The sequence below is a fragment of the Suillus discolor genome (genome assembly GCF_016758755.1).
Source record: "Suillus discolor strain FC423 chromosome Unknown F5147scaffold_9, whole genome shotgun sequence".
Lineage (NCBI taxonomy): Eukaryota > Fungi > Basidiomycota > Agaricomycetes > Boletales > Suillaceae > Suillus > Suillus discolor.
The window spans coordinates 740527-766683 of NW_024541256.1; the positions used below are offsets into that span (position 1 = coordinate 740527).

Below are 26157 nucleotides of genomic sequence, written 5' to 3' on the forward strand. Positions count from 1 at the left end.
ATCTGTTGACTTTCGAGGACATGAACATGCAGCGAGAACGACAACTAGAACAAATGTATGACCTCAGTATCCAGGAGGAAGACTCCAAGTGCTAACAGTACCTAGAACAAATGTATGCTGAGTGTTTGTTAGTTGGTGATACATTATGTGAAGCTATTGGTACGTACATCTCAGTATCTGGGAGGAAGACTAAGATGTCTAATTCTATGAGTGACCATTGTAAAGAGTTGATTCTATGTGGGCGCTACAAATGTTGTTACCTTAGAACTCAATGTGTGAGTGAGATGTTCGTCCCAAAGAGACTGCCTATAGAAATGCTCCTTGATATAATGCAAGGGATATCTTGTTAAGATTGAAGGTGAGAGAAGGGAAAGTTACCAAGAGTGCGCTCGATGTTCCAAGGATATGTCCAAAGTACTGAAGTACTCGTCTGAAGTGGTCCAAAGGTGGTCCAACGTCAAGAAATGAAGGTCCGAGGTTGCGCAAAGCATCCAAAGAGCTTCTGATGAACAGCGAGGGTTTCGAGAGAAGTACGGTGGGTGTGTCGAAGTATAAGACTTGCGAAGTACAACTAGGCAAAGTCTATCGAAAGAACTTAGAGACAGCGAGATGCGAAATGGCAGCGGTCAAGCCAAACAATCGTTCCAAATGAACAAAAGATCGATTGCGTGAAGTACGACTATCCGAAAGTGACTCTACTAACTATGACTCGTAGCAGGGAAAGTGAAGTGAAGTGCGAGTAGTTAGCGAGGCGGATTATATCCTACAGCGTGAGGGTCTGGAAACTACGTAGGCGAAAACAGTAGTGAGATAAGTGATCCGAAATGTAATAAGACTTGAGGTGAGCTGCTACAGAGATATCCATGTAATAATGCACGAGGCGTGCTGTTATACATATTAATCAAGCTTTCCAATGGGCCGATGATGTATGTGCCCCTAAGACATAATCAATAATAGATGAACAAGGTAAAAACGCACCAGTGAAGTCAAATTGACATGGACGGGATGTGGTACAGAGGATTGGAAGTGTATACAGGCCTCGGAAATGGATGGATGACCTTTGGACGACTCGGATGAACGCACGGAACTCTCAGAAGGTAAATGGAGTGTCAAGGAATATGTATGTGGGATACCTAAAATAGACTGCAACCATACCTTGCTTGATCACGTGGGGTGACTCTAGCGGTGACCGACTGTGACATATGTTACATTTGACTATTGACAATAACGCTATACACGAGCTTCGTCGAGATTGTGCAAAATGCTATCTGGTAGCATTCGGTGGCCTCTATACTTCTTTGAGGCCCATGCAGCCTGCTTCCCATTTTAATCCTCTATGGTATGCATCCATAAATCAGCAGGCTCATGTTGAAAACCTGATTGGTGTGAAAACTTGAATGTAAGATTTGGATGTTTTAACAATTAACACACCGGCGCATACTATCAAGCGGCACTGATTCGAGAGCAGAGAGAACATTTCGTTCAAGGTCTGCTTCTTTTGATGATGTAGGATATTGACGATACACTCGTTTTGCATATCCCCAGCATTGTTCAATGAAGTTCAGCTCGCAGTGAAACTTTGGAAGGAATAACATTGAAAATCCTCTTGCTTTGCAGATCCTCTCTAGATTTGACTTGACAGCAACAAAGTCTGGCTGATTGTACAGCACCCGACAACAACAGCAATTTGTTGCTCCCTTCACGCACTTGAAGTCCTTGCACTGTGCTCGCAGCTTTGATTCTTGGATAAGTCCTTGCTCATACAAGATTACAGCCATCCCTTTGAAGAGGCCTGCTTTGGGTCCAGCATCTTCACCAAAATAGAGCAACTGTTTCGATCCATCTGCAAAAGTTGCATCGTCCATTTGAATTTTTTCTTTCAATGGTTTGCCAGCCGTGTCTCGAACATTAACCTCCACACCCCAATTGGTTTGTGCTTTCGATGTTCCCTTCGGCATATTTCTTGCAGAGAGAGCTCCGTCTGCATGTTTTAAGTGAGTTGTTGCATTATCAAAGATGAGGATGTGGTTTTCATTGGTGTAGTACTTCTCTAGAATATCCATCGACCTTTCAGCTTGCTCGAGGATGTCCTGATTCGTGAAGTACCCTTCATGATTTTTTCCTGCTTTGAAGAAAACACGAGCCTCCTCTTTTCCATCAGGTGAGCGCAACCACCCATAATCAGCAGAAATGAGATCTGCAATCATCTGTGATGGTCCCTCCCCCTTTGCATAGGGCACAGCTGTTTCACTTTCATGGACCCATCGTGTTTTGCGACGATCATTGGCATAGAATGTGGACTCGTCATGCCACCACACAACAGTCTTCTTTTCTTGTAGCAATGGTTGAGGGTAATCTCTGTCAGTCTTGATGTTGTGACAAGACCAATCTTGAGTCTTCTCCTTGATTGCTGCCCATGCAGGCAAGAAAACCTCCTGCCGGTAAGCCACAACATCATCTCTCTCATGACCATCAACAAATTGACCTTTTGGGTCTTTTGTCCAGCGGTACTCGAGCTTCTTCATCCATCGCTGCGCAGTTGCAAGACTAATTTGCTTTGTGATTCCACTCCGTTTTCGCATTTCTGGTGTATTGAGGAAGTCAACAAGGTCCATAGCCTGTACATATTTTCCAGTCGCTTGTAGATGCATGTGTATTTCCTGTGCAAGATCCTCGTTTTTGTCAAGAAGTGACTCATTCCATGTCCCATAAATATTGATTGGGAGATCCTCACGATCTGCAATGAAGGCATGTACTCGTTCATGGAGTACTCATGAGTGTGCAGACTTCCGTTCTAGAGCCTTTGCAGTGTGTAATGATGCCATTGTCCACTTTCCATATGCTGAAGACTGAGGGTCGACATAGACCCACAAGAATTGCCTCATTCCTTCGAGTCAGCGACGAAAGACTGAGTCAAGCTCAGGGTCTTTGTAGCCACCAGTCGTCTTTGGTGGTCTAAGAATCTTCTTGATGTCATTGAAGGCTAAAAATGCCTCCTCAATAGTGGGTGAGGGCTTGTAAAACCCTGTTACAGTATCTACTCTAGCCAGTTGACTCGGATGCTTGTGCTCAGGCTCGAGGAGATTTTCTCTTGGTGAATTAGTGTCCTCATGAAGTGGAGAGGGCTCTGGTATTGGTAGCACAAAGGGAGGAGGATCCAATGGTATTGTGGTACTAACCATTTCTCTCCTTTGCCTTTTCTTCTTCAAACTGGATGGAGGGGATACAATAACTTTTGTTGGGACATCCTGTAGCCATTGTGTCAGTATTCGTGTCTGAGGCTGCTAGTTAAATAACTTTTCTTACATTCTCTTTGTCTCCTGAGTGACCAAGTGGCTTTGCCCAACTCCCAAGGTTTGTGACATTGAACAATTTTCATTTCGGCATGATGGAGAGGTAGTGTAGTAGTATTACTTAGTTCTATTGTTTGCTGCTAATTCCTAAAGTGGAACACATCTCAAGTAGCTGATAAAATTGAAATGCTATCTCTGCTCTCAGTTTGAGAGGTATTCAAATTTTAAAACCTAGGTCCTCTGGGGATGTACTTAAGTCAACTTTCCTAGGTTTCACATTGGCAAACAAAGATGAATTGAAGGACGAGATGCAATTCTGGCACTTTTGTCATGAAATGTCACGATTTTGATCACATGATCAAGCAAAGTATGACTGAGGTCTATCTTATGAGATTGGCAGGATACAAGCCCAATGCCGATCCGAGTGCTACACTGTTTTTATGTACAGGTAAAGTAGGAAAGATGAAAATGATCCTAAGACCTTTTGATGTTCGGCTGATGACATGCAAACATTTGAAATGATGTGCTCGTACCTAATCCGACGTATCTGATGTGCCTTTCAACAATATCTGCAATCTAAACCTGTAACAATATAAGAATAACAGTAATGGTCATTCTAATGTTAATTTGTATATAATTTGATTCCCATGGGCTACTGTAGTGAATGTAGTGATACAATGTGTTCTACAAGGTCTATTATAACTGAGCTACATCATATATGTGAGCCTACTACATAGAGGAGCAGGGCGAGGCTTGGGGTAGCTAGAAAACATTGATATTATGAAACTTCCAATTAGGTTATGTTTTGGGTGGTAGTGGATAGCAATTACTGCTTTCAGGAGATAAATAATATTGTATGTAAATAGTAAATATCCAACACTATTAAGCTACTAGGCACCATTGCTGGCAATGACCTTGCTTTTGTTTGTAATTGGAAAGACAAAGGGAACAAGCACACTTGAAACAGTATTTTGGAAGGGGTCACAATTATAGCAAATGTATGAGCAAAACAGAGAATGTGGAAAATGCTGTTATTTGCAGTTGTGGACAATTTGCAGAATCAATAGGTTGACATATGACCTTGCAAGCAAGGTGATTGATTGGCAGTGTAGGGCACATTAAGATTCTATTCTAGTTAGAATGGTGTACCACTGAAAATTTGGCATTCTAAATAAGTTCTGATTATGTGAGGAGGCATGATTAGAAAAGTTTCAAAGCACAAACAATGCAAGGAGAAATCAATCAAGAACAAATTTATATTTTTGCTGTGTGCAAATAATGTTGACATTTTTGGAGCTGCTGTGTTCAAATGACAAGATGACACAAATGAAAAGGTCACTAAGACATTGATGGTGTACTCACAACAATGAATCAAGTAAAGTGGTGTTATCTTTGATGAGGGTAGGGACTCCATAATGATGTCAGTTGCAGTCACACAAAACTATGACTGATGACCATGTTGAGTTCTGAGAGAGCTAAGCTCTCAAAGGCTAATGGATCCAAGATATGATAGCAAGTGCATGCCAAAGCAGAAATGAATGAGCACATCTTGACACCAGCTTGTGTCCTTCCTTATTTTTCTTGTCTTTGATTCATATACCAGTCCTTGTGTTCCTATTCTAATTACCTTATAGCTACAGGCAGACCCATAGATGCATCTCAGTTCTGTCCCAGATACTAAGATGTGAGTACCAGCACTTAGTTCAAGTTGTATGTCACACATAGCTAATGTTTTCATAGCAGTTCTATTCTGTTAGTGTTGGACTTAGTGTTTGGTGACGAGCTTGACTTGGAAGGAGCTGAAGGAGTGGCTGAAACCTTAAATTGTTGGTGGTACATACAGTAGATATTTTTACATGTATGCTACGTGTTTGCAACCGATTCACTGTGCTACAAGCTGCCAAAAATCCTATAGTTAGCTCCCTCCATCCTGTCTGCTCACCTCTGATCACTAGAGACAAATGAGCTAGTACTGTCACAGTTATCATCTATGAATTTGTATTATAAAAGCAGATTTGAACTTTTGAATTAGATGAAGTTGGTTAAGTAAGCACATGCAAGATGCACACTGGTGGATGCCACTCCAAATTCATCATAAGATTATATATTGTAGACTATGAGAGAGATACACCTTTTGAGGCAACAGCATCTATGAGATGAAACTATGCATTGAAGCCCAGCATGTTCACACCCACTGTATCAGCTCAAGGATAGGTTTTGAACTTACAACATCCCTGAGAAACTCTGTTATGGTAACCACAATAGCTATGCACTTCTGAAGTTTAGATCTAGAGCTGTCCATGAGTGAATTTCAAGGTGTAATGACAGGTTGGAACCACACCACCTGAGATCAATCTGTTCTGGTGCCACTTGGCTATGACTAATTAAGATAGACCTTGAAAAGTTCACCTACGTGAATAACCAAGGCATGGTAAGAGGAAAAGGCTATTGAGCAAGCAACAGATTTCTGCCTTGCCATGCTTACTACTTGGCTAAGACTGATCAAGATGGACGGTCTACGGGTCGCACAACATCATGCATTGACAGTAGAATCATACAAGGTCAGTAGTCATTTCCCAACGCAAAACGAACTGAATATTCCGCCCAGAACTTCCTCAACGCCGACATCTAATCCAGAAACAGAACCAATCGCACGAGCTGCATAACGTAGGGATTCTGCGGCGATGTCTACTTCCGAAGGAGCTGTGAAGTCGAGCAGAATTGGTAGGATGCATCAGTGAAGCATAACAAATGTACTTACAGAAGGCGATGAATTCTTCCAAGTGCATGACAGATCGCTCAAGCATATCTCTATGGCGAGCATGCGTGATGAGCGGGCTGGTGTAATCGAAACCATCGCTGTATCTATCAAGGAAAGTCAGGATGTCCATCCAGCCAGTAGATATCGGACCTGTGTAAAGTACCTTGATCGTAAAACTTGTGCGAGGCCATCTAGAAACGGCTGAGTGCCCTCTGATGTGCGAAGACTTGCTGTCCAGAACTGGGGTCGTTTGCTGTTATCATAGTTATTGCCATACTCCGTGAAAGTGAGAGGCTGGTTGAGAGGAAGGCTCGCGATAGTATCAGATTTGTTCAACAAAAAAAGGGTATCTGGTTTCAAGTGGTTCTTGACCTCATCCGGGACTCGAACCAGGGCATTGTCTCGAGAGGATAAAACATCAGGAAGAGATAGAACACAAAGAGACAGATCAGCCTCCTTGACGCTGAGCGAACCATTAACAAAAGGGTATAGTGTATTATGACTTGCACATACGCGTTACCTGCACGACCCACCCCTACCTGTTCTACAGTGTCCAATGTTTCTCGCAGGCCAGCAGTGTCGCTCAGAACGACTGGGAAACCTCCAATGTCCAAGGTGAGCGTGAGCACATCTCGCGTAGTTCCTGGAATGGGTGATGTAATAGCCGCATCACGCTGAGCTACAATCAAGTATTTGAATTAAGGTCTCGAAAAGCGCGACTTTAAGGACTTGCCAAGGAAATTAAACAAGCTACTCTTGCCAGCATTCGGAGGTCCAAATATCGCAAGTTTTATTCCAGAGCGCAGAATCTCCCCACGACGGTTGTCATGCAGGTGAGATCGAATGCTGTTGATGATATTCAATGCACGATTATGAGCTAATATACTTGAGATGAAATTGCAAATGAGCCTGTAGAGGACTTGCCCTCTCTAATCATCGCTTCCTGTCCAAGTTCGTCCACATCCTCGCCAAAATCGATAAAACCTTCAACAAAAACTAAACATTCCAGTATCTGTGACCTCAGTGCAGCATATCGCGCTCTCGCAGCCCCCTAGGAACATCTGGAGTAAGTTGTAAGTCCTAAAATCAGTAATAACTGCTACCTCAGCTCCGCTGACAGCAACCCTTCTTTGAGCTTCTGTTTCAGCATCTATCAAGTCGCGCAGACCCTCGACTTGGGTGAGATCAAGTCGGCCACCCTCGAAGGCACGTCTCGTAAATTCGCCTGGGACAGCGGGCCGACAGTATGGTAGTTTAGCAAGTGCACGTAACACTGCAGAGAGCACTGCTCGCCCAGAGTGGATGTGAAGCTCAAGAGTGTCTTCGGTGGTGAATGATTTTGGACCTAATGCACATAACCAAATATCCCGCGACCTATAGAAAATAATCAGAACTTACCCTTGAAGAAGACAGTCAAGCTGTCATCGAGTCTCTCTTCGGTCTCTGGGTCGACGACGTGTCTGCGCTGGAACATCCATGGTGTCGGTGCGGCTCCAGACTTATTTTTGCGCGTCATTCGTTGCCAGACGTCAAGGGCGTCGGGTCCAGAAATCCGAATGACAGCTATACCTGCCTTCCCAGGTGGAGTGGAGAGTGCGTATATAGTTCTACGCTGCGCATCAGAGAGTGTAGCCTCAGACTTGGCGCAGAGTGTTGTATGAGTACAACTGGCATACCCAGTCGCATCAAGCCGTGATGATGACCTGTTGAGGCGATGTAATCTGCAATTCCAGCGGAAACTTCTATGTAGAACGGCCGATGCAAGGTTTGGGATCAGTAGGGTGGAGTTATTTTCCCGAAATTGAACCTGTCTCCGTTGTATCCGTGGATCCTTCACAGCTTTCTGAGTGATACTGGCTCGCCATTGTCGCAACATTCACTGCCCTCGAATTCCAGCTAGCCGTTAGTCGCGACCAGTACTATGGTATGATGACAGAAGGCGTACAAAGAGTTGTCGTAATTTCTCACGACTACATATTAATACAGCTTGCCCTTACCTCTCATCACCGAGCACAAGATCTAACCGAACCGACTTATCCCATCCTTGTCATACAATCACATAGGATTGCCCAGTTTAATTAGGAGCCATGGGTCAAACACGTTTGTTTATCAGATTTCCCATGACGCATTCATCTTCCACTCACCCCGCGATGAACAGCGTCACAGTTCATGGAGGACATGCAGAAGCGGTCCAACTGTACGTTCTGTGTTCCAAACCACTTCTGCTCTGCGATACTCATTTGACTGTGCTTCACAGTCACATCCGCTGAACTGGAAAGATTGAAGAAACGCTTTATGAAGCTAGACAGGTCTATATCACTTCTCCAATTGACTATCATCACCACCGATCTCATAATGCACATTGCATATACAGTGATGGCTCAGGCTCCATAGATCGAGAAGAATTTCTGCAAATACCACAAATAGCTACCAACCCATTAGCCTCGAGGATGATCGCAATCTTTGACGAAGAGTGCGTCCACGAATTTCCGTGGCCGACTCATAATTTAATTCTTACGCAGTGGAGGAGGGACCGTGGATTTCCAAGAATTCGTGGGTGGATTGAGCGCATTTAGCAGTCGAGGAGGGCGAGAAGAGAAGCTACGATGTGCGTCTCCCATTTTGGTTCATCAACCTGACCTCACGTCGTGATATCAAGTCGCTTTCAAAGTTTATGATGTGGATCGAGATGGTTTCATCTCCAATGGAGAGCTGTTTCTGGTATTGAAAATGATGGTTGGGAACAATCTTAAGGTCTGTCCGCGCTTACCCAACGATTTTGGAACTCGTTGTAATCATTCTTTGAAACAGGACCAACAACTGCAGCAGATAGTTGACAAGACGATCATGGAAGGCGATTTAGATCGTGACGGAAAACTTAGCTTCGAAGAGTTTGCCCAGATGGTGTCAAACACGGTTGGGGACATTTCTCTCGCTTCACTGCTGATGCTCAGTCTTTTTACCCTTAGGACATTGTCAAGCAGATGACGCTTGAAGACCTTTTCTGACAGCTTCAGCGCCGACGGACATTCACGCCTCCTCATACCCCCGCTGTGTCCGTCACGGTCGTCTGTTGCATAATTATCCATTTCCCATATAGTGGCAACTTACATGTAGTATCGCCTTTGTTGTAGAGTATAGTTTCGGTCTCAGATCACCCTAACACAAATCACGGTACGTGAAAGCCGCTGGGATCCCAGGAAAGAGCACTACTGTATGTCACTCATCAACAGAACTCGAATGACCACCTGAATAAACCACCTGAATAAAATTACAAGCGTGAATGCAAAACCCGTAAATCAGGTCTTTACTATTCAGTTTCAGGGTTTTGTCTACGCTCTGGGATTTTTTGATTAGCCGATCAGGCGAGCTGCTGGTAACACCAAGCACTCACTGGACAAACCAGATCTGATCAGGAGGGACGCAATTGCCTCCATGAACATTCTGTGTCGAATGGTAGTTCAATATTTGCGGCACATTCAACGACGTTAGTCTACATGTTTGAGTCAGACACTAAAATCGAGCACGACTCACGAGGGAAGTCTTACCCAGTTGGTTCTGCAGTACGCCTCGGCGTAGCTGGCCTGGTTCATGAAGAACGTCTGGTAAATTGATGGCATATAAATAGCAGATCCACTCTACGAAGTTCAAAGTATCAGTGTAGATCCTCAAGAGACCACGTTTCTTTAACGTACTGATACTAAAAAGAGCTCTTGAACATCAGATGCCATTAGTAGAGAATCGAAAGAGAGATAAACCAACATTATTCACCGATATTCTGACTATCATAAACGAGATCATTTGAGATGACTTGATATCATAACGGGTTGGACCACCACCGGAGGGAGTAAAGTAGTCGGCAGTACCTTAAATGGGATGGAACAAGCTTGAAAAAGTCCAGAAGACAATAGCATTGTGTACACACAGGTATCGGGGCAGACATTTGTCTGATGCGTTCCAAGATCGCGCGCTTCATCTGCGACGGCACCAAACGTGGCAGCAGTAAAGAACGAAGGAAGAGCTGCATATCACAGAGCTCGAAACAAAGAAGTTCGAAGAAGCTGGCAACGTTAACGTGACCGAGGGTTTCGTAAGTATTTGTTGTCCAGTGTCAGTCATTTTCAAATTCTCAGTGCGAGGCTCGGAAACATTCCAGCCTCGCTACTTTCTACGCCGATGTCTGAACGAAAAACGTTGCAGCACCTGGTAAATTCCTCTCGGATCTTGGCTACCAAGTCCCACCTAAAACCATTGTGTCTGCCGTTGATCGCGGCGGCCAGCGCTGGCTCATGTGACTAGTTCAGGGCTTCATCTAAAAATTTTAATGAAGGAACTCACTAGCTATTACCCCCTCATAGAAACTGAGAGACGCCTTGCCTACTAGTACACCGCAACGAGTTAGTTCGGCTGAAAACTGTGCATTAAATTAGTGTCAATGAGCAGATAATGATCCGGAGCAAATTATATCGGGCTGGACCAGAAATAGAACCTAAAAACGCCTTAGATCCCTGGTGGCACCGCAATGCAGGCAGTTGGCCCAACATAGTAAGGTCTGAGGAGGTTGCCAGTCGTGACAACATCTGGATGTTTGAACTCGGCGAAGCTGACAATGTTTTCACGATCCAGATGAAGACAAAGAATAAACTCACAACACACAGCGCCCGTGTTAAGCCACAATTTTACACCAACAAAGATCCGCGTAAACAGAGATATCATACAAGTTGAATTTATGCTGAGTTATACAAATACAGCACACCATCTTTTACTCTTCGTCTGGCATTCTCGATGAATCCGCACTGGTTCGGAGGTTTACAAGCTCAATCACCAATGAGGAGTGCACAGGCTCAGACCCGGGCCTTGCAAAGCGGCCTCTCATGTTGAGTAGAAGACGGTTGCAGAGTAAGGATGGCAAAACAATAGACCAACTGTCAATTTGTTTTAGAAATGTAACACAGAGGAAGACAGAGACCCACGGCATGAAGAGGTCGATATAGGAGGGATACCGAGCCCAGACAATAGTTGATCCCATTAGTTCTATGAAGATTCTGTAGATGCTAAATAGTAAGTAAACCGTAACAACCATGTAGAGGCTGAGAGACATACACGAGAAAGTATAATAAACTTGAGTAGTCGTTAGCATATCTCGTCAAAGATAACAACTACCAACCTATCACGGGCCAGAAACATTGCAAGTTCACTGCGCTGCTGTCGGTCCAGAAAAACTTTCTTGAGGACAAGTATACAAATGATAGGTTCAAGGATCAGCGCTGGCGTCCAAAATATTGCAGAGAGTGGAGCAAGACCATCAAAAAGACAGCCCGCTGGAGTAGAAACTACTGGAAATCCTGTAAGTGGTTCATTCAGTCGATTCTACAATGAAAATCGCTAGACTCACTTTCCACACGAGTGATCGTCAAGCCAATGAGGAGCGCCATTGCTGCGAGCTCGATTATACTCAGGACAATCATCCAAGAGAGTACCCTGCGACTTCTATTATAAATTGCCCATACCTTGAAGGATGTTAGTTGTCGACTTTTCGTAGGAAACCGCCGTACTCCCTCTAAGCTGCAGTATTGCTGATACAAAGGTTCAATGGTGATGGTTGTACATGGGGTGTATACTTACTTTGAACGGAAATAGTCATAAGGAGTGCACTGTCGAATCATGAGTAAGACATCAAGAGAAAGTGACCCGCGACTTACATGGTATTGTTGCATATCAGGTAGGTGACGCAACTAGGCCAGAGGAGGAAGTCAACCTTATGGGTGTCTTAGTAACACGAACATACGTCTTGGTGAATGGTTAGCGTAAGACGGTGGAAGGGTGTGCGAAAAGAATCACTTTGGATGATATCGCATTATAAGGGTTTTGTTGTACTTTGAATACTAGTCAACAGAATTAGCAGTGATCAACAGTTCCCACTCACTCATGTCGAATGTGAGCCATACCGCCGGAAGCCAGCGGTTCTCGAGAGCGCATTAGTATAATACACATTCTTCTTTATCATACAAACTCACAAAATGATAGAGACATGTCACCCAACTTTTCTTCTTCAACCATATCAGATCAATCTGCCAAACCGAAACTCAATAGCTGCAGTCGCTGGAACCAGATTGACAGTTTACCTCGTCCTCGATAGTGATGACTACCAGAAATGAGAGTCAGCGAGTAAAATACATCGAAAAAACTCCTTACTGTGTTCATAAATGAGAAGTCCCAGCGCTGCAGCTCGTGATTGCTTCCCAATGTTCACTGATTGACATATGTTCATCAGTAAACAGCTCAAGGAACGAGTCGCAATAACCAACAAGCTCGCCTAGCAGACAGAGAAATCAAGGTCGTGTCCAACATGAATCAAACAGCTGGAAATATCGGTAGGATGGCATATGAAGCAGAGCCGGCTTTAAGACTCGGTACGCGAAAAACAAAGGCTGAGCTCAGCCGCGAGGCAAACATATGTGGTCACTGCTTGATCGCAGCCCCAATCCGGTTGGATGCCATGTAGTATGGATAAAACGGAGCCGATTACGTAGCGGGTTCTGGAGTTCTCGCTCCAAAAAGTTCAAAATTGCCGGCAGGAAAATCATGAAGCTTGACTAATACTGTTCGTGCCGAGTCCTCGAGGCAGGTCACCGGCAACTCGGGACAATGCTTTCAACCAAGCTTAACATACCGAGCATAACTGCATTGTGAGCGGAGAAATGTACGCCGAGAACCTTGATGACATTTGCTGTGCAAGTTTTAGAAGTGTACCGATCGAAAAATTGATTGACTGTTGGCACATGCTTCCAGGACCCTGACCAGGCACACGGCATAATGTAAGCAAATGCTGCCATCTCAGTGTGAAAAATAGTCGCATAAATTTTTTCAGAGGGCAGATACGACTCGGAGCAGTGAGCGCATACACATGTGCCGTTGATAATCGTTATTGCCGTTTCCATAATCGGATAAGGGTTGATTGGCACTGCTTCAATGACACCCAAGTTCCCGACTGCCACTAGTTCATGTTCACGATTGCCGCTTTGCTTTTTTACCCTCCTAGTAAGGTAGTTCACAATGAGCAAACGTGGAGAGGTCATTGATAGAAACATTCTTACTGGCTCACTCTCGCTGATATCCATCTCGTCATCACGTTCTCTTTTCAAGATAGCGGAGTCCATATTTATCGCACCTTCATCGAACCCCGAAGACTGTCTGGGAATAGGGCAACGCCATGTACTTATCTTTGAATCCTCGCCTCCCGTGACGAGAATTTCATGCTATGTTACAAGTGAGCATCAGATATCACCGCACCAAGAAAACGTACGTTTTCATCCCAGAAGACTGAACGGACCACTCCAGTGTGACCCTTGGCCCATACCGAATTTATTGCCCATGGCACAGATGAGTCTGTCACATCTGAACTCGAGAGAAGGGCCACATCACCCCTGTGCAGAAGTGTTAAATTGCGAATTACGGTCACGATATGTCACACACTCGTTCGAGCCAACAAATACAGCGAGGTTACTGTCAGATCGTTTTGTATTGTGACATGTTATCAAATAGTCGGTAACCCAAGATCGCCCATGGCTATGAACGGAGGGGTGGCGAATGTCACAGTTCTGCAACATGTCAAGCTTTTGCGCGGCATCATGAGGAATAAATAGATTGACGGGTGATTGGAATGTACCTCATCTGACCAGCAGCTGAATGTTTCCATATCACTTGCAGCCCAGACACGATTGGTGGACGAGTTGCGGGTCCATCCTGCTTGAGAGATGCTACAACCCCAACTCCCAACGTTCAGAACTGCTTCATCCTCATCATCTTCCGCGGAATTTGATGTGCTAACCAAGCCATCAGTGGAAGCTGATAGCAAGATCTGTGCAGATGTTGGAGACGGGCAATTTTTCAGAAAGCGCACTGCAGTGATGTCGTCCGAATGTGTTGAGCCGTGAACACGGAGTGGTACAGATGATTTCCGAGGATCCCTTTGATCTCGCATTGAAGTTCACAGTCTTATAAAGAATGGTAGGACCTACCAGTAGAGTATAAATGCGTCCTCCTTCTGTAGGGCCGTTCCCGCAGCAACAGTCAAGCCATCATGAGAAGCATCACAAGACAAAACGGTACTAGATCTCCCAGATGTTGTCACTAGTTACAAATAATACTCTTGAGTTGTCGAACACGAAGGTCCAGTGGTAAAGTATGAAAAACATACTTTGTATGGTCGGAGCGCCAGAACGTTCATCCCAAGCAATCACACACCCATCCTTACCAGCAGATAGAAGTGTATGCCGGTCAGACCCCCCGATGCTTCTGACGGTTCGCAAGGCTGTGGTAGCGTTTTGATGGCCTTTAAGTGTCTGGACGCATTTCAAGAATGACTTGTCAAAAAGATGAATTGCATTTGACGGAGCAGAAGCAGAAGAAACATAGTAATTTCCCAACGATGTTAGTGCAAGAACATAGCTTCCACCAGGGTGAGTGGTGGACTTTATTTCGGAAGAGATTGTCTCGAATGAAGGAGACTCGAATAACGACATGACTGCACTTTTGCAATGGACCTTCCAGAATCCAGATCCAGACCACGTGTAAATCAAGATCACGTCAGCAGATTATCTAGCCTCACTACGTACGAACTTTCCCTCGTCATCGTCATACCTTTATTTCTTTACCACCACTTGCAATTGCAAGCGTCTAGATCCTGTTCCACCGCAGCTGTTTTTCTTTTCGACCAAAACACCCACGCTCTTTTCAATCTACAGTCCTTTCCTCGTTTCCCTCTAAAGATTCTCAAACCTTGAGAATCTATTAGCCTAGACCAAGAACAAGCATTTCACTTCATTGCTTTCTAGTCTACTCCCACCTTCAATATGACTCGTCGGGGTGAGTATTTGAACGCCTGAATCTCGCGTGCGAAGACTCAATGCATCATACAGCTCCTCGTATCCACCGTCTCCCACAGCGTCTTGACTACAACCTGATTCCTGCGCCTCTGGGTACGTGTGAATTCATAACTCGAGTCGTAACACTAATGAGATTCTTGCAGATCTATCTCTTCCGCTGGCTACGGAAAAGTCTTCTTTGCCAGCCATCATCGTTACCCCATCATCTCCAGCAGCCGACGCACCCGAGTACTACATAGCGTTCTTAAAACCGCCTCCTAAGCCTACGTTTCGTGAACGCATATCCGAGTATTCCCCTTTCCAGCCACATTTACCCCTGAAGGCTCGGAGCGCTATCATCGTCTCCCTCATTCTCTTCATTCTGGTTTGCCACCTTCTGGTGCACCTTGCTGTCCGCCGTCCACACTTCGATTTCATCGCATCCTCTGATAATATCTCGTCACTCAAAGCGAATTATCATCAAGCCCAAAATTCGTTCTTGGACTCATTTGCTTTATATCTCAAATTCTTTTGGAGTGGACCAGTGGCTGGAGATGCGCGAAATTTCATAATCGAAGATTTTTCACAGCCAGCCTATCGGTAAATGTGGCAGGTTCGCCATTTTTCAGTATATAGACCTTGATACAAAGTCTGTGCAATCTTCCCATGCATTTACTGACAGTGATATATCAAAGTCATCTTTGACCGAACTGACTTGTTTACAGTCTCATTACATTCCTTTCGTTTATATTTATCTGGTCGTGGAAGTCGAAATGTTTAGCTAAACTTTCCCCTGTATCGTGATAACTGCACAGGAAACTCTGTTTTGTATTCAGTACCTGGACCATTCTACACAGCGACGTCAGGTCTGTAATGTCCTGATTATGCGCTCTCTAGGTTCGACACCTGTCCAGTTGGGTTCCCATGTATCGGCAACCAATACATTACCTTCAAACAATTTATCGATACTTCCAAGATACTTCGATACTTTTCGCGGTTTCTCGCAGTAAGCCGCGTCTCCTTCAAGTTGAAGCCCTTCATGGTGATGCAACTATAACAGTCGTACATCTCTCCGGAACGCGGATAACGTTCACTCGGCCAATTTGCAAATACGCTTCGAATCAAAGTTCATGTGGAGTTTCTGTCGTAATTATTGTGCCTTACTCATGCTCGCTTCGTTTTTCGTGTGTTACAGCTGTCTTCAACAACGTCTTATTGAGTACGACGGTGTTGCTAACACCAAGCATAATCCATTCGTTCCTTCGGCTAGTTCACAACATTCATTTTTTCTCCTCACTCTCGCTATTCGGGCAGGACAGGATCGAACATGTCTCAGCTAGAAGCCATGGCTAGATCTATATCTGACTCGGAGTGTTGCTCATTATCGTCCTCGGGGACCATCTTGGGGAATATTGACCCCCTTCCTCCTCTGGATCAACCTGTCATGGCCATTGCACCCATTTTGTTTTCTGGTCATGTGGACCTGTTTAACTCCCCCTTTCCACCCATGATCCCATCAATTACGTCATGGTGATTTCGTTGCCTTTTCCGTTGGGAGTACCTGTAATTCCAACATCATTTTTGCTGTCTTTATTTGCGACCAGCAGCCGCACCATATCACGCGTCGTGGCCGTACGAAGAGGCGATTTTAATAAGAATAAAGATAAATCTCATCAGATGATGATACCGTACCGCATCTTCCGCAACCTGTGCCACTGACTTTAAACGTGGTGGGCAAGACAAGACAACAGTCAAGACCGAATACAGCGGAACACCACCTGGTCATACAGCAATCATAGCTGCGCCGGACATATATGCTCGGACAACAACCGTCACGTCATATTATACGTCAAGTCAGTACGACGCCGCCAGTCTTACAGTAGCAATTGCGAGGTATGCTCCAAAAGCCAGGATCAATATGCAATTGATGTTTGAGCTTCATTTAGCTGCACTATCACTTCGTCACTACGTCAGTTTCATCATCGTCATAGGACTACAACAACTCGTTTCGCAAACTTCGGCAGTGATGGTGACCATCACCTCCGAATGGACCTCCGGGTTACACACTTATCAACAATGGCACTGAGAAGCACTAGTCCTGAGAGTGTTCAACCATTACTCACTGGAACTGTCGCGTCTGTTCCGTCCACACAAGTCCAAGTAAGCATTTGCGCACATCTGGAAGGGTATTTGATTAGCGATCAGGATGCCGCTCTCAAGGGGACAGTTCGAAGCCCATGAGCGAGGTGCTGTTAGACTCTTTTGCACATGGGTCTTTCGCAGTTTCTTCACTGTTCGGTAAACCTGAACCGAACAACCACTTTGCAGTATTTAGCAAAAGCCTCAGCCTTACATTGCACACGGGCGATAACTCGGAGTCGAATGTTTTTATCCCCATTCAATGCTTGGATGTCGACACACTCGTCGTATTTTTCTCCGACCGGTCATTTTCACGAGAGATACCCCACCTAACACGTCGGCAGAAGACACAACAGAAAAGTCATCACTGGTCTTTCACACTGATAGTGAACGTTTGAGAGCTCTGTTGGACGATGTATGTAGTACTTCGATAGGGACAGTTGAAAATTGTTGATAACATCTCAACGCTATGGTCCATTCGGTTGTAAATACGTTTGTTCAACTTGGTTGTGCGTAGACCTACTAGTCATAATCTTCAAGCTTCAGCACCGGACATTGGCGTGGGAATGCGTGCAGTACTTATAGAAAGGACGCCACTTTTGGGTTACTCTGTTATATACATACCTCAAAAAGCTAGTGCTGGTTCTTGCTTGGTTGTCCTTGGTCGTCATTCCAGCTTGTGACCTGCTAGTCATGGATGCGTTATTTGTCCCTCTCGCATCTGCCATCGGTGCATCCGTGGACCAGATCAAGGTTGGGAGCAATCTTGCGACACACATATACCATGGCTAAAAAAATTGTCAGCTCATCTCATGTCTACTAATAGCATGCCCCCTAGGAAGTCTCTTCATCCGTATACCAGCATCTCAGCCCAATCTCAAGCATCTCTTCAATCTACTCGTCTCGGTTTTCTTTTTCATACCAGTTTTAAACCTGTCATGGGGCTTCGTCCAGCTATTAGGGAGTGTTCTTGGAACGTATTACATTGCGGCTAATGTAAAAGGCTCCAACATGCCGTGGATAGTTTTCGCGTATGTTTACCCTCTTAACTCTGGAAATATCTGCTCACCAAACTTTCTGCAGTTTCGTCATGGGTCATCTCACAGTCAAGTAAGGGATATACAAGTAAGACGCGTTTGCACGGGAGGCTGATATATACCCATTTCAAGCCACGTCATACGAGCATTTTACAACCTAAGCTATGAAACCTTTGAGGTTACAGGGCCTCAAATGGTGCTGACTATGAAACTCACGACCTTTGCATGGAATGTCTGGGATGGTAGAACGGCCCCTGAAGTAAGCCCCTACTGCACGCTAAAAATTCTCCTAAAACTTAGTTGCACAAATCTAGAATCTGGACAAATGGCAATTACAAAAGCGTGTCACAAAATATCCCACACTACTCGAGTTTCTTGGTTATTCGTGAGTTTTATTTGATGCGTTTTGTCTCCGGTTGACGGATTTTTGCATAGCTTTTATTTCCCGGGTGTTCTAGTCGGGCCATATCTTGACTACGCGTCATACATCTCCTTGATCGATGAATCACTCTTCGAAGGCAAGCGCAGTCCTAGTTCAACAAGGTCCATTCCGGACGGCAGAAAGCGAGTCGCATATCGCAAGATGTTAACTGGTTTGGTCTTCTTGGGAATCTTTGTGGTTTTGAGTCCCTCATTCTACTACGCCATCGTGATCACCCCGTGGTTTATGACCCAAGGATTTCTCTACAGGTCCGTCTCAATACGTTCGATCGAATACTTTTCTGACGTTTTTGGATGCAGGATGGTATATTTCCAGCTTTCTGGTTTCATCGAGCGGTCTAAGTACTATGCGATCTGGACGCTCACAGAGGTGCGGTTCGTGTCCTATCGTAGACGCGATGCTAACACAGGCGACTAGGGTGCGAGTATTCTGACAGGATTAGGGTTTACTGGGTATGGCCCTTCAGGCGAATCCACATGGGAAGGTGCCGCCAACGTCAAAGTCCTCGAGATTGAGCTCCCTTCGAACTTCAAAGTTCTGCTTGATTCATGGAATATCAACACGAACATCTGGCTCAGGGAATGTATATACAAACGTGTAACCCCCAAAGGGAAGAAGCCTGGCTTTCGCAGCAGCATGTTGACTTTTGCGACGAGCGCCTTCTGGGTAGGTGCTTAGTTATGCTATGCATAAGCTGTGCTAATTTTGTTATAGCATGGCATTGCGACAGGCTACTACCTGACTTTCTTCTTCGGTGGATTCATCACTACTGCAGGCCGTCTCTGCCGTGCCAACCTACGTCCATTCGTCCTCCCCCCTCCAGGAGCACCCACAACAGTCACGAAACGCAGTTACGATTTGACCGGAACTTTCGTCAGCATCCTCATTCTGAACTACGTGGCAGCGCCGTTTATGCTGCTAAACTTTACTGATTCTATCGAGGCTTGGCGTCGGCTCCATTGGTACGGCTTTTGGATGATTGGCTCGACACTCGCTTTCTTCTGGCTTGGTGGCTCCACGTTCTTGAAGGCTCTACAGAAGAAGGAAGGAAAAATCGCTGAGAAGGCCGTGACGCCGGAATCTCATGTCATGCCACCATCTCTGGATGATATGGCAGAGGAGCTGAAGGAATTACAGCACAGGATGAAAGAGTAGGCCGAGCTTGCATACTTATCTAGACGGGCTCCAACAATTGATACCTATGTTCAATCAAGACTTTGCATACCGTCTCGAACTTCTAGATCATATTTCAGCCCTAAATATAGCATTTCTCAAGTAGGGCATTCCCAGTAGAGACGCGCGCTCGAACATAAGCAATGCATAGGTGGGGGGGGGGGGCATACAGGGCTCAAAAGATGGAGAAATGATGGTTTGTAGTATACCCATAATGCATATGTGACCACACAGAGATTGCAACGCCTTCCATGCTGCCACCAATGAATATTTTGTGAGCTTCTTATACTTTGAAGCCACGAGACTTTCGGCGACCACGGGCCCGCTCGAACTGAGGAAAATGTGAGATATAAACACCTTGAAGTAATTATTGACACGTACTTTGCGACCCTTGGAGATGGTGTAAGGCTTCTTGTTCTTGTGGGGACCCATGCCAAAGTGCTTGACAGCCTCGCGAGTGTTCCTCTTTCCCCGGAGCAACACAGTGTTGGACCCTGTTGGTGCGCGAAGTGCGAGCTGATCCAGCGTCAATGCCTCACCACCAGCATTGAGAATGCGCTCCTTTGCTGCGCGCGTGAAGCGTAGAGCAGCAACTGAAAGTTTGGGTATTTCGACGAGACGAACGTCATCGGTCACAGTGCCAACGACCACGATAACTTTTGAGTCACGATCAGGAGTGGCAGTGGTTTCTTTAACAATTCTTGACAAAGAGAGGGGAGGACGGTTGATTTTGGAGAGGAAGAGGCGGTGGAGGATAGCCTAAGTAAAAATCATGCTTCAGTCAAACGCCTGAACCACACGTAAATTTATTCAACCTTGTTGAAATCCGAGTCTGTACGGCGGGCCAAAAATCTGTAGAGCTGAACAACATTTAGATTGAGCTTTTGCACATACTAAACATACATACTTTGACGAGCAAAAGGAGGTAAGGATCCTCGCTTTTGGGGGCCGTCCGCTGGGCCTTCTTGACGTGGTGTTTCTTGAGGTCGATACCCTAGTAAGATGCACATCTCAGTATAATCTCCAGGCGCTATTTGGGACCACGAGCTCACCATCTTGATCTTGCCGATTTGTACTGTTCGGGGACGGTGTACAGACAACAACGGAGGCTTGAGGAACTGTGCAGGACAAGCAGATAAGGTTTGATTTTCGGCATTTCGCGGAAGATGAAATTGAATATTTGCATCTGAGACAAACAACAAACAAACAACGCCAAATTTTTCTTCAACTTCAACTGCCATGGTGTGTCGCATTTTCGGCGCCCAAGCCAACTTTTTCTAACTTTTTTGTTTTCCTGTAGGATCAATACGGAGAACCAACTGCTCCTTCAGTGGACCCTTACTCAGATGCCTACAATGCACCTGCACCCACTGCTACATCAGAATCCAGAGACCGGGACGCCGCCCCGCCACGCGGTCGTTCTCGTTCAAGAAGTCCTGGAGCCCGCAGCACCGGTTACCGTAGTCCTACTCAAAAGCGCAGGTCTCCGCCTCCTAAAAAGCCAACACATGCTCCAATTGTACGTTCCACATGTACTCCTCATGTTTTGCAAAGCGCTAATGGGGCAAAGAAGGCGCCCAACCCCTCCCAAGTTTTGGGGGTCTTTGGATTAAGCATTAGGACACAAGAGCGAGATTTGGACGAAGAGTTCTCTCGCTTTGGAAGAGTAGAAAAAGTTACGATTGTGTACGATCAGAGGGTGCGGTGGTTTGCTGTGCATTTCGTTACCCTAACCCACTAAAACGTGCTTTTCAGTCCGACCGCTCCCGTGGTTTCGGCTTTATCAGAATGTCCAGCACTGAAGAAGCTACTCGCTGCATTCAGGAACTCAACGGAGTCGTACGTTTTTCTCCTCATGTGTATACCTTCCTTGCCAATATCTTTCATAGGAACTGAATGGACGTCGTATTCGGGTCGACTATTCTGTCACTGACAGACCGCACGCACCAACCCCCGGCGAATATATGGGACATCGTCGTTCGACTAGGGACACTTACTCAGGCTCAGGGCGCGATTCGTACCACCGCGACTCCTACCGTGACTCATATCGTGACCGCGATCACCGCCGTTCCGATCGCGACAAGGACAGGGACCCTTACGGTCGCGACAGCCGTGATTGGCGCGATCGTCGCAGCCCTCGTCGTTACTCACCTGATTACAGAAGGCGAGGGAGCTACTCCAGGAGTCCTCCTAGGGGTAGTAGCCCTCGCAAGGATTTTGATGGGCCTTCAGGCACTGGTGCGACAAGCTCTTCTAACCAGGCTGAGAACGGTAGTCGTTGGTGATGGTTCATCTGTCAGCGGAAACCATCTTGAAGGTGTGCAAGTTGTGCTCTCTTGTTTCAGTTATCGATGGGCGAAAGCATGGACAAGAGGTCTCGTTCGTACAGGCACAAGTGATTGAAGAGGTTCATGGCGGTCATCCTCCAGCAAGCCTCAAGTTGGCAATGTTCTCGTTACTTCCCTATCTTGAAGAAAGCAAGACATGGTTTCCGCGTTCGCTATTTCAGACAGAAAACCAAGTTCAAAGTTCATTTCATCCTCGACTGTTTGCCTGTATCCGTTCCGCTTTTCATATCGCTCTACTACTTTGTTCTACACTATCAACTTTCGATTCCATGAAGAGTGGCAAGTCCCCGATTGCGATTGCAAGAAAGGTCAGGCACAACAATACTGCAAGTAGCGACTCAGCATATGCAGCCAAGGGAGTGTTGACAGGCTTGTGGAAGGTTTCACAAACCAGGCTGAGCGAAACTTACGTCCACTCATCTTGAATGGTTCGTTCTGACATTAATGCTCAATCAGGGGGCTAGGCATGTATGGCGTTGTCAATCAAGAAGCAATTACCAAGTGCATTTTGCGCAGGGGTTTGATAAAACTCTGCGCTTCGTTGTCGGGAATCTCACGAACTCGTCGTAGCGAAAATTTTGGTCACTACGTCGGATTCGAGTTATTATCGATCATCAGAATGCACCACTTCCGCTGGTTAATCACCTATGCATATGGCGTTGATGCGAACAGTCAAGAACTGGAATAGCATCGTAGAGTAAGACTGCACATATTTCGCCATTACGGGCCGCGGCAGCTGACCTTGAACTCCGATTCAAAGTTTCCTCATGGTGTACGTATGACACTTCCTCGCTATATCTAAAATGTTATCAGCACGCAACGTTTGATCCAGCAGAAGCAATTTGTATCTACCCATGTGCGTGCTCCACCTGAGCTCCTCAAGCTCACTAGCACTATCCGTGTGCGCTCGGCGGTCTCTTGTTTGTGTGCGTTATTTGCTTGTCTCCCCGTCTCTATTGCTCTTGCAATCGTGCTCTACTTTTGTCTTCTGAGCTCCACAGCATTGCAATTCATTTCTCTTCTAACTACGCGGATTCTTGGGGGTTCATCATTACCTGCCTAGCGCCTTCAAGCTGAACCGTCAATCACAAACAGTTTTCCCTGCGACCTGGTTATGCGACAACATTGATATTCAACGGATGTCAAGGGCTGACGCTTCAGAAAGCCATGCTTGACCTGCGCGTTTGCACACGGACAATATTAATACACCACATCTTTCAAGAGTATGACGTCACTAAAACATTCGAACACTATTCCCAAGAGAAGAGGAAAAGACAACAGCAGACGTAACATCCGAAGGTGAGCGGAGCGAAGCCTTGTATATAAAAGGTACTAACTAGTACAAAGCAGCGTCCGTCAGAAAATGTATGAAAGTGATATATCCCAAGTCATTGGACCTGATGGGCAGCAGTAACAGTCCGACCCGTAGGGACAAGAAAACGACCTTCAGGTCCATAGACAACATCGGCATGTGCGAAACGGCACGACTCTGAGGATCTGATATGCGCACGAAGGACGTCGAGGCGGCACTTCACGACCCCACACACGGAGCAGCACGCCTTGACACCGAGGTGAGTAAGGATGTGTCTTGACATGGCTCCCCTCTTGAGCGTCTTGGAGCAACTAGCCCACGGACAACTTGTGCTAGCGTTGTCCGGGCCAGGGATGCTGTGTTCTCGTAGATGGGCGGACACTGCGGTGGTTGTTCCCTCCACAAACATCCCGCAGGGGACTGCCCCTAGTTTACACTCGTATACGACGAGTGGATGACCGCATCGTTCTACTCGATGAAAGGTCTGTGGATCCACGTTCAAGACGTTGAGAGCCATAAAGATGTCGAAAGGATGAAAGGATATGCTATATGTGCAATGGATCAGCGCTGTTCTTTTGGAGACGAATATCAGACGCACCAAAGGGGTGAAGAGTGCTACCAAATAAATTGCGGGTATAGTACCAGAGGAATCACAGTATTGATCAGGCTCGCCTCTTAATCCAAGGGCATTTTAAAGGCTACCGTATTACTCCCTGCCATGGCCAACAAACACGCGAAGTATTGGCAGTTCAATAATAGAATCACATTCTTTGTCTTCACCCAGCCTGAGCCAGTACTAGTCGTGTGTGTCCGATTTGAAATTTGAAACTCTGCTACCACACCCAACGGTATCCGATGTGAGTTCGGCATTGTCAGTTATCTTATCTCGGAGCCTCGATTTTCTATGGAAGCCCGGACACCTCAATTACTAGGCTAGAATTACCACCTATAGTAATCGGACCTAGGGAGATGATATCTATGTCGTAAGAATGTGTTCAAGTAGGTTTTGTGAAAGCTGCCATGGGGTGCCAATTACGTATGGAGTGCACAAATGACCCGGCAAACGCCAATATTATTAGGAATGGGAGACGGGACACAGGACACGCTGAGGCCAGGAAGCTAAAAAAAAAGAGCGCGAAGCGCTCTTTTTTGCTTCCTGTGCCGAAGGCAGAACGGGTGTGTGCTAGTTACGTATGGAGTGCACAAATGACCCGCCAAACGCCATTAAATTCACGTGGACCGATAAGTCATGTCAAGCCTTTGTCGTCCACACGTTAACGAACGCTGTGCATGTTGGACAAGTGTTCTAACTTGAATTCTGGAACATGCAAGATGAATTCGATAGTTAACCTCATCTGGGCTCTTTTCGAAATTTCAAGAAATACTGCTCACATGTTAGTTAAATAAACATGTCTGTCGTTGAACGAGTCTCGTAACGAAGGTGGAACAGAGCTCCAGCTGCCAGAACGGTACGCACTGCTTGTCGTGCTACTGCATCAAAGTTTGGAATAACTGCGGATGCTAGATGAGTCTCAATATTCAATGATGGTTGCGAGATAGGCTGTCCGTGCCAAGCTTAATCCATGATTGCGATTACAAGAGAGTAAGTAATTAGTGACAGATAAACCGTATGCACAGGATCCAGCTGTTGGCAGGCTTGTGGAAGTTTACAAACTAGTACTATGCTGTAGTGTCACAAACTTATGTATCATTCAAACTCTATCACATGCCACAAATACTATAGCAAGGTTGAAACGTTGAAGTACTTGTAGCTCGGGCGTATCACTACTACGGCGATCAGAACGATCATTGGCCGAGTATGCCGAAACGTTGAAGTGTAGCTCGGGCGTATACTACTACGGCAATCAATTAATCATCGGCCGAATGTGCCTTGTTAGCAAATATTCTCAAGCTTCAGGTGGGAAACACGAGTCCCTGGACGTATCAATTACATCAGTGGTGAAGCTTAGCTTAAGACCTCAACCACCGCTCAGTACTCAGTAAGCATATTTCCTCAGTCGAAGCTTACCGCCCTCGCGCAGACCTACCCTCTGCGCTGTCTAAGATGACACGTTCGCGTCACTCCCTCAATCACCCATCGTCGAGCCACCTAACCAGTACTCGATATCCCCGATTTCAACTCCCATCGTGCTCCAGCTCTGACGCCACCAATGAAAATCGCCGCTGCTCCGAATTCTGCTTCCAAGCTCCCTGCAGCATACACCAATTTGGCTTCCTCATCTTCGTGTCCCACCCTTTCCCACAAAACTTGGGTGTGTCGTGTAGTCTCCTTCACAGTATTTTGTTATTTACATATTACGAAATTTTCATCATGAACCAACTTAATTTTTGGTGTCTGCTTGACTGAGTGAGCACTGAGATGTTCGAAGATGCAATATATAAATTATGACTACCAATATTCGACAGGAACATGTATATGGACAGTATGCACGAGGTGGGACTACAAGAAAAAATTCAGGATGCAACGAAAATCGCTGAAGAAGAAAATATGAGGGCGCCTGCCGCGAGGTAGCGGTAAGAGTCAACTGGTGGAGAAAGAGAAAATGTCGACGACGAACGCGAAGGAGATCCGACGCTAGATCTCGACGCGGACGTGATGCGCTGTTCCGAAAAATTTGACCAGCGGCGACGGCATATTCATGGCGAGGCAGGTGCGGAATTGGTTTTAAGGGTCATAGGGAGGACACAAAGAGGTGGCGCCATTCATGAGCACTATAGGAGGATGTTGTAAGTTCATAGAAACAGCTCGGCACCTTCCTCTAGT

General features: G+C 45.8%; 10 protein-coding genes across 10 annotated transcripts; 4 read left to right on the forward strand and 6 right to left on the reverse strand.

The window, feature by feature from the left end:
- Positions 1-2894: 2894 nt before the first annotated feature.
- On the reverse strand, positions 2895-3258 carry F5147DRAFT_770078 (uncharacterized protein; the record flags this gene model as incomplete). The annotated part of the gene is made up of 2 exons (XM_041441110.1): positions 2895-3127; positions 3180-3258. The coding sequence occupies 2 exons, from the start codon at positions 3256-3258 to the stop codon at positions 2895-2897; spliced, it is 312 nt and encodes a 103-aa protein (XP_041296711.1).
- A 2552-nt stretch (positions 3259-5810) lies between these two features.
- On the reverse strand, positions 5811-8063 carry F5147DRAFT_677859 (tRNA modification GTPase TrmE). Its single transcript, XM_041436164.1, has 8 exons — positions 7453-8063; positions 7158-7399; positions 6979-7105; positions 6788-6931; positions 6568-6733; positions 6218-6517; positions 6055-6158; positions 5811-5996 (listed from the first exon to the last, which is right to left on the reverse strand). The coding sequence occupies exons 1-8, from the start codon at positions 7928-7930 to the stop codon at positions 5863-5865; spliced, it is 1695 nt and encodes a 564-aa protein (XP_041296712.1). The 5' UTR covers positions 7931-8063; the 3' UTR covers positions 5811-5862.
- On the forward strand, positions 8043-9329 carry F5147DRAFT_677865 (uncharacterized protein). Its single transcript, XM_041436165.1, has 8 exons — positions 8043-8154; positions 8213-8251; positions 8312-8363; positions 8429-8527; positions 8577-8662; positions 8714-8808; positions 8866-8970; positions 9024-9329. The coding sequence occupies exons 1-8, from the start codon at positions 8142-8144 to the stop codon at positions 9060-9062; spliced, it is 528 nt and encodes a 175-aa protein (XP_041296713.1). The 5' UTR covers positions 8043-8141; the 3' UTR covers positions 9063-9329.
- Positions 9330-10750: 1421 nt separating this feature from the next.
- F5147DRAFT_677871 (uncharacterized protein) lies at positions 10751-12126 on the reverse strand. Its single transcript, XM_041436166.1, has 10 exons — positions 12072-12126; positions 11896-12020; positions 11757-11844; positions 11680-11708; positions 11614-11630; positions 11450-11564; positions 11222-11399; positions 11158-11175; positions 11028-11099; positions 10751-10979 (listed from the first exon to the last, which is right to left on the reverse strand). Exons 4-10 carry the CDS (start codon positions 11696-11698, stop codon positions 10817-10819), a joined length of 582 nt encoding a protein of 193 aa, XP_041296714.1. The 5' UTR covers positions 11699-11708; positions 11757-11844; positions 11896-12020; positions 12072-12126; the 3' UTR covers positions 10751-10816.
- Positions 12127-12763: 637 nt separating this feature from the next.
- F5147DRAFT_677873 (WD40-repeat-containing domain protein) lies at positions 12764-14592 on the reverse strand. Its single transcript, XM_041436167.1, has 7 exons — positions 14255-14592; positions 14076-14187; positions 13724-14024; positions 13531-13670; positions 13361-13481; positions 13152-13313; positions 12764-13092 (listed from the first exon to the last, which is right to left on the reverse strand). The coding sequence occupies exons 1-7, from the start codon at positions 14577-14579 to the stop codon at positions 13063-13065; spliced, it is 1191 nt and encodes a 396-aa protein (XP_041296715.1). The 5' UTR covers positions 14580-14592; the 3' UTR covers positions 12764-13062.
- A 317-nt stretch (positions 14593-14909) lies between these two features.
- On the forward strand, positions 14910-15525 carry F5147DRAFT_770084 (uncharacterized protein; the record flags this gene model as incomplete). Its single annotated transcript, XM_041441111.1, has 3 exons — positions 14910-14922; positions 14976-15035; positions 15086-15525. The coding sequence occupies 3 exons, from the start codon at positions 14910-14912 to the stop codon at positions 15523-15525; spliced, it is 513 nt and encodes a 170-aa protein (XP_041296716.1).
- Positions 15526-17677: 2152 nt separating this feature from the next.
- On the forward strand, positions 17678-19752 carry F5147DRAFT_607215 (MBOAT, membrane-bound O-acyltransferase family-domain-containing protein). The gene is made up of 9 exons (XM_041432354.1): positions 17678-17813; positions 17865-18091; positions 18144-18170; positions 18230-18356; positions 18412-18482; positions 18533-18787; positions 18839-18908; positions 18957-19205; positions 19254-19752. The coding sequence occupies exons 1-9, from the start codon at positions 17754-17756 to the stop codon at positions 19692-19694; spliced, it is 1527 nt and encodes a 508-aa protein (XP_041296717.1). The 5' UTR covers positions 17678-17753; the 3' UTR covers positions 19695-19752.
- F5147DRAFT_630516 (60S ribosomal protein L18) lies at positions 19753-20853 on the reverse strand. Its single transcript, XM_041432776.1, has 5 exons — positions 20765-20853; positions 20620-20706; positions 20528-20572; positions 20094-20471; positions 19753-20043 (listed from the first exon to the last, which is right to left on the reverse strand). The coding sequence occupies exons 1-5, from the start codon at positions 20765-20767 to the stop codon at positions 19996-19998; spliced, it is 561 nt and encodes a 186-aa protein (XP_041296718.1). The 5' UTR covers positions 20768-20853; the 3' UTR covers positions 19753-19995.
- A 63-nt stretch (positions 20854-20916) lies between these two features.
- On the forward strand, positions 20917-22356 carry F5147DRAFT_432063 (uncharacterized protein). Its single transcript, XM_041429822.1, has 6 exons — positions 20917-20954; positions 21013-21231; positions 21286-21411; positions 21468-21551; positions 21602-22029; positions 22085-22356. Exons 1-5 carry the CDS (start codon positions 20952-20954, stop codon positions 21995-21997), a joined length of 828 nt encoding a protein of 275 aa, XP_041296719.1. The 5' UTR covers positions 20917-20951; the 3' UTR covers positions 21998-22029; positions 22085-22356.
- Positions 22357-23358: 1002 nt separating this feature from the next.
- On the reverse strand, positions 23359-23942 carry F5147DRAFT_677881 (uncharacterized protein). Its single transcript, XM_041436168.1, has one exon. The coding sequence runs from the start codon at positions 23887-23889 to the stop codon at positions 23449-23451; it is 441 nt and encodes a 146-aa protein (XP_041296720.1). The 5' UTR covers positions 23890-23942; the 3' UTR covers positions 23359-23448.
- Positions 23943-26157: the final 2215 nt, after the last annotated feature.

What these genes read in the sequence shown, in the direction of transcription:
- F5147DRAFT_607215 (XM_041432354.1), top strand. Translation starts at nt 17,754, where the DNA reads ATGGATGCGTTATTTGTCCCTCTCGCATCTGCCATCGGTGCATCCGTG. An exon ending in CTCGAGTTTCTTGGTTATTC is followed by an intron (nt 18,483 to 18,532) that starts GTGAGTTTTATT and finishes ATTTTTGCATAG; the next exon opens with CTTTTATTTCCCGGGTGTTC. An exon ending in CGATCTGGACGCTCACAGAG is followed by an intron (nt 18,909 to 18,956) that starts GTGCGGTTCGTG and finishes ACAGGCGACTAG; the next exon opens with GGTGCGAGTATTCTGACAGG.
- F5147DRAFT_677881 (XM_041436168.1), bottom strand. Translation starts at nt 23,889, where the DNA reads ATGGCTCTCAACGTCTTGAACGTGGATCCACAGACCTTTCATCGAGTA.
- F5147DRAFT_677865 (XM_041436165.1), top strand. An exon ending in CATGCAGAAGCGGTCCAACT is followed by an intron (nt 8,252 to 8,311) that starts GTACGTTCTGTG and finishes TGTGCTTCACAG; the next exon opens with TCACATCCGCTGAACTGGAA. An exon ending in GCGAGAAGAGAAGCTACGAT is followed by an intron (nt 8,663 to 8,713) that starts GTGCGTCTCCCA and finishes CGTGATATCAAG; the next exon opens with TCGCTTTCAAAGTTTATGAT.
- F5147DRAFT_677859 (XM_041436164.1), bottom strand. Translation starts at nt 7,930, where the DNA reads ATGTTGCGACAATGGCGAGCCAGTATCACTCAGAAAGCTGTGAAGGAT. An exon ending in GGAAGCGATGATTAGAGAGG is followed by an intron (nt 6,932 to 6,978) that starts GCAAGTCCTCTA and finishes CAAGTATATTAG; the next exon opens with CTCATAATCGTGCATTGAAT. An exon ending in TAGCTTGTTTAATTTCCTTG is followed by an intron (nt 6,734 to 6,787) that starts GCAAGTCCTTAA and finishes ACTTGATTGTAG; the next exon opens with CTCAGCGTGATGCGGCTATT.
- F5147DRAFT_677871 (XM_041436166.1), bottom strand. An exon ending in GACGATCACTCGTGTGGAAA is followed by an intron (nt 11,400 to 11,449) that starts GTGAGTCTAGCG and finishes AACCACTTACAG; the next exon opens with GATTTCCAGTAGTTTCTACT. An exon ending in TATATCGACCTCTTCATGCC is followed by an intron (nt 10,980 to 11,027) that starts GTGGGTCTCTGT and finishes ACAAATTGACAG; the next exon opens with TTGGTCTATTGTTTTGCCAT.
- F5147DRAFT_677873 (XM_041436167.1), bottom strand. Translation starts at nt 14,579, where the DNA reads ATGTCGTTATTCGAGTCTCCTTCATTCGAGACAATCTCTTCCGAAATA. An exon ending in GACGCATTTATACTCTACTG is followed by an intron (nt 14,025 to 14,075) that starts GTAGGTCCTACC and finishes GCGAGATCAAAG; the next exon opens with GGATCCTCGGAAATCATCTG. An exon ending in ATATCAGCGAGAGTGAGCCA is followed by an intron (nt 13,093 to 13,151) that starts GTAAGAATGTTT and finishes CTACCTTACTAG; the next exon opens with GAGGGTAAAAAAGCAAAGCG.
- F5147DRAFT_630516 (XM_041432776.1), bottom strand. An exon ending in ACCTCCTTTTGCTCGTCAAA is followed by an intron (nt 20,573 to 20,619) that starts GTATGTATGTTT and finishes AATGTTGTTCAG; the next exon opens with CTCTACAGATTTTTGGCCCG. An exon ending in CAGACTCGGATTTCAACAAG is followed by an intron (nt 20,472 to 20,527) that starts GTTGAATAAATT and finishes ATTTTTACTTAG; the next exon opens with GCTATCCTCCACCGCCTCTT.
- F5147DRAFT_432063 (XM_041429822.1), top strand. An exon ending in AGCCAACACATGCTCCAATT is followed by an intron (nt 21,232 to 21,285) that starts GTACGTTCCACA and finishes GGGGCAAAGAAG; the next exon opens with GCGCCCAACCCCTCCCAAGT. An exon ending in CGATTGTGTACGATCAGAGG is followed by an intron (nt 21,412 to 21,467) that starts GTGCGGTGGTTT and finishes CGTGCTTTTCAG; the next exon opens with TCCGACCGCTCCCGTGGTTT.